Genomic DNA, 13,861 nt, shown 5'->3' with positions numbered 1-13,861 from the left:
GTGAAGGATCTTCCAGAGACAAGATGAAACATACACACACACAAAGGATCATCAAGATCTCTCAGCAGCCACGCATTTTACGTATAGAGGGATTCATATATCCATATAGGTGTATGCACACATATATGTGTAAGTATGTGTGAGTATACATATGTGTGTATGTGTATACACACACACTTCATTTCACTATACTACAGAAGAAAACAACCTTAAGTAGAATTCTTGTAAGCCACCCAAACCCCACAACTTAGTCCCCTAAGTTATCAAAAAAATCTGTATCCATATAATTCTACTATAAGGGGAAAGGGGGAAAAACATAAAATGTGTCAAAACATTCCAAACAATGAAAATGTCCCCAAAATAATACCACGTGCACACAGACACACACACACAGCAGAAGAAAACTAGAATACTCTACATTGAACTAAATCTCCTTAAAAAACTCATTTGGAAATACTAAAAATGTGTCATAAATATAAAATAAAACATGAATAGAAAAAAGAGATTATGCCAAAAAGAGTTGATTGGACTCAAGAAAGAAATCAAAGAAAAATCAAGATTTTTTGAGAAACCAAGATTAAATTACAAGATAAAAAAGGATGGGAGAAACAAATATTGTATGATTCTGTAACAGGGAAGAGCCAAATCTGACTCCATGTTGGATCTGTTTCTTTTACTTTAACCTTCGCTTTCTGCTGCTTCTGTTCACTGAAAGGATACTGTCTGTACACAATGGCCTGCCTCCGGGAACCCTGCCCCTCTACCTGAATGTTAAACGGAAGTGCCTTTGCTCAGGGAAGCATCCTGACCCTGTCCACCTGTGGATGGCTGCAAGAAAGAAGAAATTAACACATCCCCTCCCCGAGGCTGGCCATTCCAGGGGATATTTGCAAAACTTATGGTCTTTTTACTTTACTTCCTCATCTCCTCCCCCTCTCTGTTCTATAAAAGAAACTGGCTTCCAAACCCTGATAAGATGGTTTTTCAGTGACTCTAGTCTGCCATCTTCTCCGTCTGCCAGCTTTCCGAATAAAGTCGCTATTCCTTGCCTCGACACCTCGTCTCCTATTTATTGGCCTGTCGTGCAACGGGCAGAACGAGCTTGAACTCGGTAACAATTCCACTTACATGAAATATAATAGGCAAATACATAGAGACAGAGTAGATTAAAGGATATCGGATATCAGTGGCAGAGGGAAAGGGGATGAGGAGTTATTACTTAATGGGTGCATAGTTTCTGTTTGGGGTGATGAAAATGTTTTGGAAATATAGAGTAGTGATGGTTGCACAACATTGTAAATGTAATTAAGGCCACTGAGTTATGCACCTAAAGTGCCATTTTTTTAAAATGTAAACACATTTGAGGAATGTCTTCTGTGGAGCTTGAATAAAATGCTGTCAGAGAAGAGAAAATACTGTCTCAGAACGTTACCAAGAAATAAGATAAACAAGTAATCACAAAAAGACTTGGTATTATCTTCCATTACAGGGATGAGGTATGTAAGGAGATTGTTTGGATGAATTGTTGACAGAAAAATCAGTAGCCAAGGACATTGAGAGAGGAAGGACAACAGACTGTGGTAGCTTTTTAAAGAGTTTTTATTAGACTATAGGAGATGTGTGCTGGGAGCTTCAGCGTCCTCCACAAACTGAATTGAGGCAACATTAATGTTTTCCTTTTACCTGCAACTCAGTTTTCTTCTCTATCTACTTCTCTTCTTTCTGAGGTGTGAGTGTTACGAACTTTCTTTCCAGGTCATTAGAGTTTTCTCATAATCGTCCCCATATTAAAACAGAAACTGATCGGTACTTGGTTTCAGAGGAAAAATATGACTTGATTGATATAATTATTTTTAGGTCTTTGAATAATATTAAAAAAAGTTCAACTTCACTTTGGTGAAGTTATCCCAATGGGAATTTCCAAACTCACAGAGATACTGCCATAAATGTCTGCAAGTTACATATCTCCCAGGTAAAATTGTTTACAAATCAGACAGGAACCATGTGTTGTCTTTGTTTTCACTTTCACCGTAGAATATAATAAAAGTGCTATGTAAAAGAAATAAAGAATAGTTGCCAACATAAATGCTGAAGGTACCATTTTATTCTCTTAAATACTAAAATAAAACTGGGGAAAGACTCTTGAATTTGCTTAAGAAAAAACCTGCACACCTTACCTTAGAGAGCAGGTAAGTTCTATTTTCAGGATTCTTCAGAATTATTTGCACAGTGAGACTTATTACTACATATTCATTGAATTTACTGGTTAATTCTAAGTATGGTACAGTGAAACATTACATGTACCTTAGATTTAAGCCAAATATCTGGTGAGTTGGACTCGAGTTTTCTTTAATCAACCCACAATTAATCACTGTCCTTAGGTCAATAAGAAATATATTTTTATAATTTATTATTAAAATATTAATTTAATGACCATTTCCCCCTTGGCTAATGTTTGTTAGAAAACTTTAACCATATTTTATATACAGTCAGCATTTGAAACTATCTACTTGGTAATATAGAGCATCTTTTGCGGCTACATATGTTTTATAGAATTCATATATGATAACTTACACTTTCTATGCCAATTGTATAAAATAATTAAAAACATGACAATGATAAATATTTTTCATAACTTGGGGAATGTTAAGGGGAAACAAAGCAGAAAGTTAGTGATTTATATTCAGTGAAGGATATAGAAAATCTGAAAAGGAAAAACTCAAGAAGTACAGAGTATGTTAAATCACTCTATTCCTACTTCCTATCAATTGTCTGAATGTGTCATATTTATAGTTTGAGTTTCTCATTCCTGTATTTAAACATCACTTATTCTATTACAATTCAACCAAAACTGAGCTATTTATTAAAATAGGAAGTTAGTGAAGATGATCTAAATAATCCCTCAGAATGAGTGAAAGGGTGGAGAATAAAGCATGGTCAGGTTTAGTTCTGTACATCTTGGAGACCATCCAGGTTGGAGACCACCACGGTTTTAGGGAAAGTGACCGAGTTTTAACATAAAAGCCTGCTCTCAAGAGTCTAGTCTCCAAGTACACCAGGGGAGTAAGAAATGCGGGAAGGTTACAGGGATGGGTTTATGTGACCTCCAAATGATTTTTGCTAACAGAATACTAGTCAAAATTAGAAGAACCATTCTAAGTGGATCTTTCTGTGTCTCTATCATTCTGAAGTAAATTTGATTATAAACATCTCAAATACATGACAAAACAATTATAATGATAATGACATATAATTAAAATGAATTTCCATTTCATTCTATCAAATATTTAAATTACATTTATTCATTAATTTGGCAAATACATACTGAATACTTAAAACAATCAACGTATAAGGTGGGGATATAATGAGGAAAGGAATAGAATTAATAATTTAATTCTTGATGAGACAAAGTGCCATCTGATTGATTAAATTATGAATGCATTATCTAATTCATTGACTCTTTCATAATTCATCATTTCATTATCCAGTCACAATCTTACTATGGGAGAACTCGGTAACTATCTCACTAAATGAGAATTTCAGTAAAGCCTACCTTGGTAATTTTAGTCTTTCTCCCACCTAGCACAATTTCTGGCACACAGTAATTAATAATTTAGAACTTTCCCCACACCAACAGGAGATGAGTTTTATTTTCCTTTCTTTAAAGATTAAACAAGTGAGGTGGCTTAGAAAGTTCACATAATCTGTCCCAGAGTCAGGCATCCACTATTCTACATAGATTTGAATGGCATAAATTTTAATTTTTTTTTTTCATTATGTCCAGGTCAGGGAGAAAATGAGGCACTGGCCCTAACTCTCACCAAGATAAGATTTCCTTAGAGAGATAAGCTAAAGCATTTAACAGTATCTGGCAATAATTAGAAAAAAAATATGAAGCAAGGTAGATAGTTCTAAGAACCAAAAGACTTAGAATATTTGAGTATTCATTGCATGGTGGGCTATAGTGAAATCTACCTGGAAGTAGTAGGAGTTTAATACACTCTGATAGGATTGAACAAGGATTGATTGGAAACAAGTCCAGCTCCACTGCTGCAGGGAATCATTAGGAATTCCAGGAAAGGATATGTAAGTTTGAACTACAGATGCTGGAGATTTCTATATACCTGGACTGCATAAAGGGAATTTAAAATAGCAGGCTATAAACGATCCAAAGAAAGGGATAGCTCCAGGAGTTTCTGCTTCTTTCTGGGGAAAAGACCAACTTTGCTGTGATTCTGAGACTGGATCAGTTAATCTTAAGGGAGATAACAGAGACAATAACCCGAAGGTGAGTTGTAAATTTATTTTGACGTGTTTAGAAAATAAGTAGTTATCAACACCCAGCTGCTGACACCTCCTAATTTTTGTCAAAACCATGGACAGTTCAGGTCCAGAGGCGGTCCTTAAAGATCTAGTTTAACTCCCACAGCTTACTTATGGTTAAACTGAAGTATAAAAAAGGGATGCTGCATGTTATAAATCGAAGTTAGGAAATAGTACAACAAGATGAAGGAGACAATATTTGTTTCATTTTCCAAATAGTCCAGTATTTTAAAGAATATCTTCTAAGTTGATATTATTTATTTTTTAAAATATGAAAATATAAAATGATTCTTATATTAGTCATACTTTCTTATTTTCTATAGAAATAATTAAAAATAGGGAAAATACTTTCAAGTTATTCAGGAATATAGATTATAGTTTTTGAGTCATGCATTATATAGATTTTGTATTTTAAAAAGTAAATTAATTGATAGGTCTTTTTTCACATTTCCCCCTCTTTCTAATATACTAGACTGAGTGCATTTACATGATTACAATTTTTAAAAGAGTTTTGTGTTTTGTATGAAATATCCAAATATTGATAAACAAAATAATCTGCATTTTAAAATCCTTTGTTTATTTTCTTGACAATTCATAATCATTTCATTGATTTTCCACTTTCAGCCTGCAAACACACTTTTCTCAAAATGGCATTTACATTGTCTTTTTCAAATATGATTTGACCTGTTATCTGATAAAGAATCTCACAGAGGCAGGATTTTGGAAAACCTGTGAGGGAAAGAAAAGGCTGAGAAAAGTTAATTGATCAGTTCATGCAGGAAGTGTGAAATAAAGAATAAACTGTGGCTGAATATTTAATTTCCAGTGTTTCCCACCAAATCAGAAGAATATAATTTAAGGGAGGAGTTAGAGTAGAGCGCTGCATTCTTTTAAATGATTGGGAATAATTTTAAAAGCCTAAAATGTAATTGTTAGTTGAATGAGATGGCTTGTTTGACCACTACAAATATCCCCTCTTCATTATTCAGTATGAAGCATATCAAAATGTCATTTTGTGGTCATTGATGATAACTCTCATACACTAGATTGATTTATGTTTTATCCTCTTCAAAATCCTACTTTATGTATACAAAGTTGAATGGTAATTACACTGAAAGGAAAAAAAGGAGGGGAGTGTTACAGCTTTGAAAATAAATTGTGACTATATTGGCTCTGAAGTTAGGAGTAAACAAAATAAAATATTTTAAATACTAAGGTCCAGTGTTTTACATAGCTGAAGTAGAGAATTTATGGTGTGATTTAGTGGAATGATTGTCTCTCAGTAGTTCTCCCTTAGCCTATGATTCTTGAACTTCTACCAGTAGAAAGATTTTGATTATCCTAAGGTGTAATAGTTATTAACACATGATTAGAGCTGGTCTTACTTTACAGCAATGTGTGGAGGAGGAGAAGGTAGAAATAACAGGAATGAAAGTAAGAAAAGCCAGCCTGAAATACTAAGATGGATGATGTAGGGACAGAAAGGAGCATGCATTTTCAGGATGGCTGATTATTAAGACGAGTTGAAGAGTTTGTGTACATCAATTGGAAAGAAGCCAATTTATGCAAGTGAGTAAGCCATCGTATGAGACTAAAATTCAAGCAAAACTTTTTATTATCCTTGAATGCCTTGCTGAATGTCAAAGACAAATATTTTAAAAGTCTGAGATGATAAATGTTTTCAAAAATAGAGATCATTATACTTTGCTTGTTATCCTTTTGGTTGACTATAAAATATAATATTTTATTTGTAAATTAAGCATATTTGTAAATTAATTATATTTATAAATTAAGCACAAGAGAAATATAGCCGATTTTGGCCATGTGTATATGTCTCATGATTCCAAATTTGCTGGTTTTTTTCTATCTATCCCCTTTCCACCTAGGAGAGACGGCAGGAAATTTCTCACATATGATGTTATCCACATATTATACTTCATATATTTGCACTATTTGTATTTTCACTCGATATTTCATTTCTGTGTGTATTTTCTAATAATAAACAGTGAGAACAGGAAAGAGAGATCTGATTTTTTTTTCTACAGTACCATTTCTTGAATTCTACCAGGGCATAATATCCAGTTATGTTTGATAATACATGCCAATAGAATGGTTACGTAAATATACTGCATTCTACAACGTCAGCCTTCATCTCAGATACCTAAGATTTTAACCAGTAATTAACGTCTTCAAGAAAGGGAAAAAAAGAACTCCAGGAAAGACTTCCTAAATAAAAATCAAATCATTTTCTTCAACTTTTGGACCCTTTCCATTATGATCTGCCCCATGATGAGGAATGATATGCAACACTATATTTAAATATTTATAAGAATTGATAATTATCTAATTATCTAATTTCAGCTGGCTACAAACTGCTCTGAGTCATGGAAAATAATAATAACATCACGGAATTTATTCTCTTAGGACTTTCTCAGAAAAAGGAAATTGAAGTCGTCTGTTTTTTACTGTTCTTGTTTTGTTACATTGCAATTTTGATCGGAAAACTACTTGTCATGATTTCTATCACCTGCAGTCAACTTATTAACCAGCCTCTGTATTTCTTCCTGAGTTACCTCTCTCTCTCAGACCTTTGCTATACCTCCACTGTGACCCCCAAGTTGATCACTGACTTGCTGGCAGTAAAGAAGACCATTTCCTACAATGGCTGCCTGACACAGCTCTTTACCATGCACTTTCTTCGCGGGGATCGAGGTCTTCACCCTCACAGGGATGGCCTATGACCGCTATGTGGCCATCTGCAAGCCCCTGCATTACACTGTCATCGTGACCAGACAGAAGTGTGGTGCCATGATCGCTGCTTCCTGTGCTGGGGTATTCCTGCATTCCTTTGGTCAGTTTCTCCTGGTCATCTTTTTACCCTACTGTGGTCCCAATGAAATAGATCATTACTTCTGTGATGTGTATCCTTTGCTGAAACTGGCCTGCACTGACACCAGCAGAATCGGTCTCCTGGTCATTGCCAGTTCGGGCCTGATGAGCCTGGTGATTTTTGTGGTCTTGTTGATATCTTACGCTATGATCTTATATACTGTCAGGTCCTACTCTGTAAAGAATCGCCGCAAAGCTCTCTCCACCTGCAGTTCCCACATCACTGTGGTGGCCCTCTTTTTTGCTCCTTTATTCTTTATTTATATTTGACCAGCAACTACTTTACCAGAAGACAAAGTGTTCACTCTTTTTTATACTATCATTGCTCCCATGCTCAACCCTCTAATCTACACACTGAGAAACATGGAGATGAAGAAAGCCATAAAGAAACTATGGTGCCATGTTACAGGAAGAAAGGAAATGAACTGAAAGATATCCCTGATTTTCACCACTGAGCTTGTTGAATATAAGACTTCTCTACTCTGAAAACTTTAAAATGCATAATGTTTGTCTATGTATTTGTGTCTAGCAACATGTGTAGGCTCAAATATGAGCGAAATTTACAATTCCGAGGATTTGTCCAGGCACTCTGCTATGTCTCTTCTAGCTTTATTATTTATATCTCTTTTGCCCCATTGATTGTGTGGCTGTGTAACCAGTTTGCATATTTAGCAGCAGACTATCAAAGCCACCATGCAATACAGATCAACACTGAGAGCCCATATAGCTCATTCTTATATGTGACCGTATTCAAGGAAGCTAATTCCAGCCGCCAAACCATGATTTAAAAGATAATTCCAATCTTTCACTTGCATCACTTAGAGACTATTATAAAAGATCAAATTTATGACCTGCCACAATATTTCTTAAAAAATTCATCTTCTACTCTGATCATTTGTAGCCAGTGGCGACCTGGAACTTCTCACATGCCTCAGCCCCACGTCAAACTCTTTTCTTTTGTTCTAATGAGCTTTATCTATCAGCTCTGTTCATGTACAAGCGAACTGCAACTCTCTGATTCTAGCACCTTATAGTGTATTTGTTAAGGGCATGAGTTCTGGAGCCAGAATTGCTTACTAATTATGAGGAGTGGGACATATAGCCAACAAAGCCTCTATTAATGATAATAATAGCCCAACAGTCACAGTCTTGTGAGGATATGTGAAGGGCTGCAACACTGCCTGTCACACAGTAAGCGCTCAATAAGCATGAGCTATTTTTATTGCCCAACCCCGTTATGCACCAGAAAAGTAACCAGTCTGACAATAAGTTTCCTCCGGAGCAGTGGGAGTATAAGCATGGGAAAAAGTTAAGGAACACATATTAACATCAGGTTCCTGTTACCGGTGAAATTAAATTTCTCTTAGAGTGGGCAAGTAGAAAATATCAGTTAAAATCAATGGGTACATCTTTTGGGCACTGTACAAGTTAAAGGCAGCTTTTTCAGCAGGAATTGAAAGTCACCCAACATCAGAAATGGCTAGGAGCAAAATTAGGCCAGTGGACAATTGGCTGGGGAATGGGGAGAATCTCAGAGGTCTTTAAAAACTTCACTGACATAACATACTTGCATGAGAATCTGTTTTCAAATTGTATAGAAAGCCATACTAAATAAAAATGAGTTACTGTTGGGCTTCCCTGGTGGCGCAGCGGTTGAGAGTCCGCCTGCCGATTCAGGGGACGCGGGCTCGTGCCCTGGTCCGGGAAGGTCCCACGTGCCGCAGAGCGGCTGGGCCCTTGAGCCATGGCCGCTGAGCCTGCGCGTCAAGAGCCTGTGCTCCGCAGCGGGAGAGGCCACAGTAAGGAGAGGCCCACGTACCGGAAAAAAAAAAAAAAAGAGTTATTGTTGTTAAGGGTTCCTAAAATGGGTGCATAATATAAAGAGAAAAATAGCATAGTTGTGTTACTCAGTTTAAAATGCCCAGCAAATAAACCTGAAAATATTATGTGCTAGAAATTCTACAGAAATATCCTAACATACTTCTGGTTGTTGTTGCTTTAAATCTAAGTCTTGACAGCTATCCCAAAACTCCTGAGTAGGGCTCACACAGTATACATGTCAGAGAATATATCAGAGCTGGAAAATGAAAGATCACTTTCTGGTGTGAAATAAGCAGGGTCTTTCATAAAAAGACCCACCAAGCCTCGAAGTTCCCCTCTGTTTCAGAAGCCCTATCCTCCAGCCAACCAGACTTGTATTACTGAAAAGTAAAACTTCAAAAATTAATACAAATGTTTCTGTTTTATTTTTATCCTTGGAATAAAAGTTTTGAATAGGGATAATTAAAGCACTTGGAGTTTGCAGCAACATGGATGGACTGAGAGATTATCATACTAAGTGATGTAAGTCAGAAAGAGAAAGACATATACCATATGCTATCACTTACTTGTGGAATCTTAAAAAAAATGATACAAAGGACTTATTTACAAAACATATATATATATATTATATATATATACACATATACATATATGAACTGAGTCACATGGCTGTGTAACAGGGAAGAGCTAAATTGGACTCCATGTTCAATCTGTTTCTTTGACTTTAAAACCTTTGCTTTTCATTGCTTTTGTTATTATAATCACACATAATGGCCTGCCTCAGGGAACCCTGCCCCTCTGCTTGAATGTTAAACTAAAATGCCTCTGTTCACCTCACAGGGAGATATCTGACCCTGTCCACATGTGGATGGCTGCAAGAAAGAAGAAATTAACACATCTTCTCACCAAGGCTGGCCATTCCAGCGGATATTTGCAAAACTTATGGCCTTCTTATTTTACTTCCTCATCTCCTTTCCCCCTCTCTGTGCTATAAAAGAAACTGGCATCCAAACCCCGATAAGATGGTTTTTCAGAGACCCTAGTCTGCCATCTTCTCGGTCTGCCAGCTTTCTGAATAAGGTCGTACTCCCTGCCTCAACACCTCGTCTCCGAGTCATTGGCCTGTCATGCGGCGAGCAGAACGAGCTTGGGCTCGGTAAGAGCTGTACACCTGAAACTAACACATTGTAAATAAACTATACTTCAACAAATAAATAAATAAACAAACAAATACTTGGGGCAAAAAGACTTTGGTAATACCAATCATTAAGCAGGGAATTCTAATTTAACTCCTTCACTTTTGCCCTTTGATCTCCCTTCTCAGCTTCTCAAGAACATCACTTCATTGATTCTCCCACCGTTCTCTGCATCAGCCATTTTCCTCTCTCCAACTGGATCATTAATATCGCATGTAACTATAGGGAAAGCATGATGAGATTCTTTGCAATTTAGTGAGTGACCTTACTAGCTCTTGCATTCAGTTCATCCACCTTTCATTACCTTTGGCTAAGGTATTTTACAACTCAAAAATATAGAAGTTGACTCATAGAAAATAATAGCAATGCCAACAACTCCTGGCCATAGAAATACAAATTTGTTCGGTGAAATGCAATTGATTATAGCCCTGTGGGTACTGGGCGAGTTTTGCATCCACTTATAAATTCATTTCAGCACTCCTTCCTGTCTATAAATGTGTGGTACACTGTTTTTGTCTGAAACAATGGTAACACCTTACTGGTTTCTGCATTAAATTCTAAGTTAAATAAAATCTTTGACATGTTCATTCATTATTTGTATAAAAACCACTTTTACATCCTCTTTTAAAATTTATCCTTTGACAATGATAAACTTTAAAATATTGCTGAAATTAGAAAGAAGCTATAAAAATAGATCCATTCACAGATACCCGCTGTTTAAAATAATTCGGTGATAAATGAAAGATCTGACAAGCTTTCAGGCAAACAATAAAGACAAAGTAAAATTTTTAAAAGATGAATTCAATCATGTGATTTCAGCTTTTGAACAAATATAATAGAGACTACATTTTCAGGTACAAAAAGGATGAGAAAATACAATTGTCCTACAGAATTATGTAAAGTAAAATTCAGGAGACAACCAAGTAATAAATATCTGTATAACATAAAAATGTCAAAGATTTACAATTGAGTAAAGCTTCTGTAAGTTAAAAAGACTAACAGCTTCCTATTCTTTTCTTTAAAAAACACTATTGTAGTTATACATTTGTTTGTTTTCTTGTTTGTCTTCTCCTTTGGTCTCCAGCCTCACTGAGGGCAAAGACTTCCTGGTTTGTCTGTCACTACAGCTATATGCATTCTCTATCCTGAGTTGGATCCAACTTAGACTTTTTAGAGATAGGTGACAGTAAATATTTTTATACGGATGAATTTATGAGACCATTTTGTTTTTTGCTATAGTTCTCTATACTTTTTTAGATTTTCTACAATATACATATACGAAATTCAGTCAGAAAAAAGCATGTATTTTTAGAAAGGGGTTTGCCATACAGAGATAAATCAAGAAGCTATCTGAGAACCTGGCAAGAGAACTCATGGGGGCATGCGGGGTTCCCAAAAGGACTGTTTTAAAGAATAGGAGTCTTTTCTAGGAATGAACTAGAAATTCCGATGCCTTAACAAGACTTTTTTTTTTTCTTCAGAAAAGATAAATCACAAATCCTGGGTCTACTTGCTGTACTTTTAATTCTGGCCATAGTGTTCTCATGTATTTCCCATTGCAGCTCACCTCAGCCTCCCTCAGCTATCTAATTCTGCCCTGTCCTGAAAAATGAGCATTATATACACATTTCTTCATAGTCCCTGTGTCCCATGTCTAACCTCAGTGCTTTGGATCCTGATGCAATAGGAAAATATAATTATGAACTTTGGCATAACTATTTATTAGGGAGAAATTGGAGCTATGGTTTATATCTATGGCAAAGTATACTGATGGGAAATTTCTAAACCCTCAGAGATATTGAGACCTAGTCTACATATGTGATGTGAAGTTTAGCTATAATGTTTGAAACCAAACTTTTCTCATGGCATTTTTCATTTCTGAATTCCTCAGTGTATAGATTAAGGGATTGAACATAGGAGCGATGATGGTGTAAGATCGTGCAAATATTTTATCCTCAGGGAAAGTGGTGGGTGGTCTAAGATAGGTAAATATTGAAGGACCAAAAAATAAAACTATATCACAGTGACATGAGACCCACAAGTAGAGAGGGCTTTGCGTTTTCCTTCAGCTGAGTGATTTCTTAAAGTGAATAATATAGTTACATAAGAAAAAAATAAAATCACGAATGTCCTTAAGGTCACCATTCTTGAATTGACAAGCATAATGACACCAGTGATGTAGGTATCAGTACAGGCAACTTTTAGCAAAGGAAAAATATCACAAAAATAGCGATCAATTTTATTAGCACCACAGAAGGGTAACTGGATTATCACAGAAAACTGAGGAAAGGAGTGAACTGCCCCACAAGCCCAAGCAGCTAAGACTAGGAGATTGTACCTTGTCCTGTTCGTGATAATCACGTAGTGGAGAGGCTTTCGGATGGCAACATAGCGATCAAAGGCCATGACTGTAAGAATTAAGACTTCAGTCATTCCAAACAAGTGCTTGGAAAAGACCTGTAACATGCAATTACCATAGGAAATATTTTTTCTTTCCACTAGCAGGTCACCAATTATTTGGGTGTAATGCTGGAGGTATAGCAGATGTCCATGGAGGATAAGTGGCTGACGAAATAGTACGTTGGTTGGTGAAAAAGAGAACTGCACCGAATGGAGATTAGGATCAGAAGGCTTCCTACCAACAAGGCAATATAACAGAATAAGAAGAGCACAAAGCAAAATGTTTTTATGTTCTGGTCATAAGAAAGTCTCAAAAGAATGAATTCTGAGACGTTGCTCTGGATCTCCATATACTTCAGATTGCCATATATTATAAACAGATGGTTCAAATATCTGACAAGAAAAATCATGCATCTGTATTTTAAAATAGCAGCATAATAATATTAAATTTACCAAAAAATGACATCCAATGAATAACAATATTAATTATTACTTATAGATAGGTCACACCACAAGTTGTCAGGTGAAGCTACTTTCCAGGACCTTCTTGAACAGATAAGCAGAAATTATTGTATTTAGTTACAGAGAGTGAGGCGTTCAAGGAGAATAGATTATATTGGAGCTTTCGAGGGATAAAGAATCTCAGAACAACCTATTTACCTGTGATGTATTAGTTTTTATTCCTGGATTTGATTTACTAACGTTTTGTTAAAGATTTTTATGCTTATGTTCATGAGACATAAGTCTTTAGTTTTCATTTCTTGCAGTACTTTTGTCTGATTTTTGTATTGGGGTAATGCTGACCTCATAAAATGGGTTGGGAAATGTTCCTTTTACAATTAAAGAAAATGTATAGAATTAGCATTATTTTAAAATTATTTATTTATTTTTGCCTGCGTCAGATCTTAGTTGCAGCACACAGGATCTTCGTTGAGGGACACGGGATCTTTCGCTGTGGTGCATTGCAGCGTGCAGGCTTCTCTCTAGTTGTGGCACATGGGCTCCAGGGAGCATGGTCTCTGTAGTTTGTGTCACGCAGCCTCTCTAGTTGAGGTGTGTGAGCTCAGTATTTGTGGTGCGCAGGCTTATTTGCCCCGCAGCATGTGGGGTCTTATTTCCCTGACCAGGGATCGAACCAGCCTCCCCTGCATTGTAAGTCAGATTCTTTACCACTGGACCACCAGGGAAGTCCCAGAATTAGTATTATTGTTTGCTTAAGTGTTTGGTAGAAT

At 36.2% G+C, this 13,861-nt stretch overlaps 2 protein-coding genes across 2 annotated transcripts; one reads left to right on the top strand and one right to left on the bottom strand.

The window, feature by feature from the left end:
- The first annotated feature begins 6,707 nt into the window (after window positions 1–6,707).
- LOC116758387 (olfactory receptor 4P4-like) lies at window positions 6,708–7,641 on the top strand. Its single transcript, XM_032641194.1, is given in 2 exon segments — window positions 6,708–7,016; window positions 7,018–7,641. Coding segments are annotated over 2 exon segments (933 nt in total).
- Window positions 7,642–12,063: 4,422 nt separating this feature from the next.
- On the bottom strand, window positions 12,064–12,979 carry LOC116758386 (olfactory receptor 4P4-like). Its single transcript, XM_032641193.1, is given in 3 exon segments — window positions 12,064–12,246; window positions 12,249–12,745; window positions 12,748–12,979. Coding segments are annotated over 3 exon segments (912 nt in total).
- Window positions 12,980–13,861: the final 882 nt, after the last annotated feature.

The sequence above is a fragment of the Phocoena sinus genome, chromosome 8 (genome assembly GCF_008692025.1).
Source record: "Phocoena sinus isolate mPhoSin1 chromosome 8, mPhoSin1.pri, whole genome shotgun sequence".
Taxonomy (NCBI): domain Eukaryota; kingdom Metazoa; phylum Chordata; class Mammalia; order Artiodactyla; family Phocoenidae; genus Phocoena; species Phocoena sinus.
This window is presented reverse-complemented; position numbering and strand designations above follow the sequence as displayed.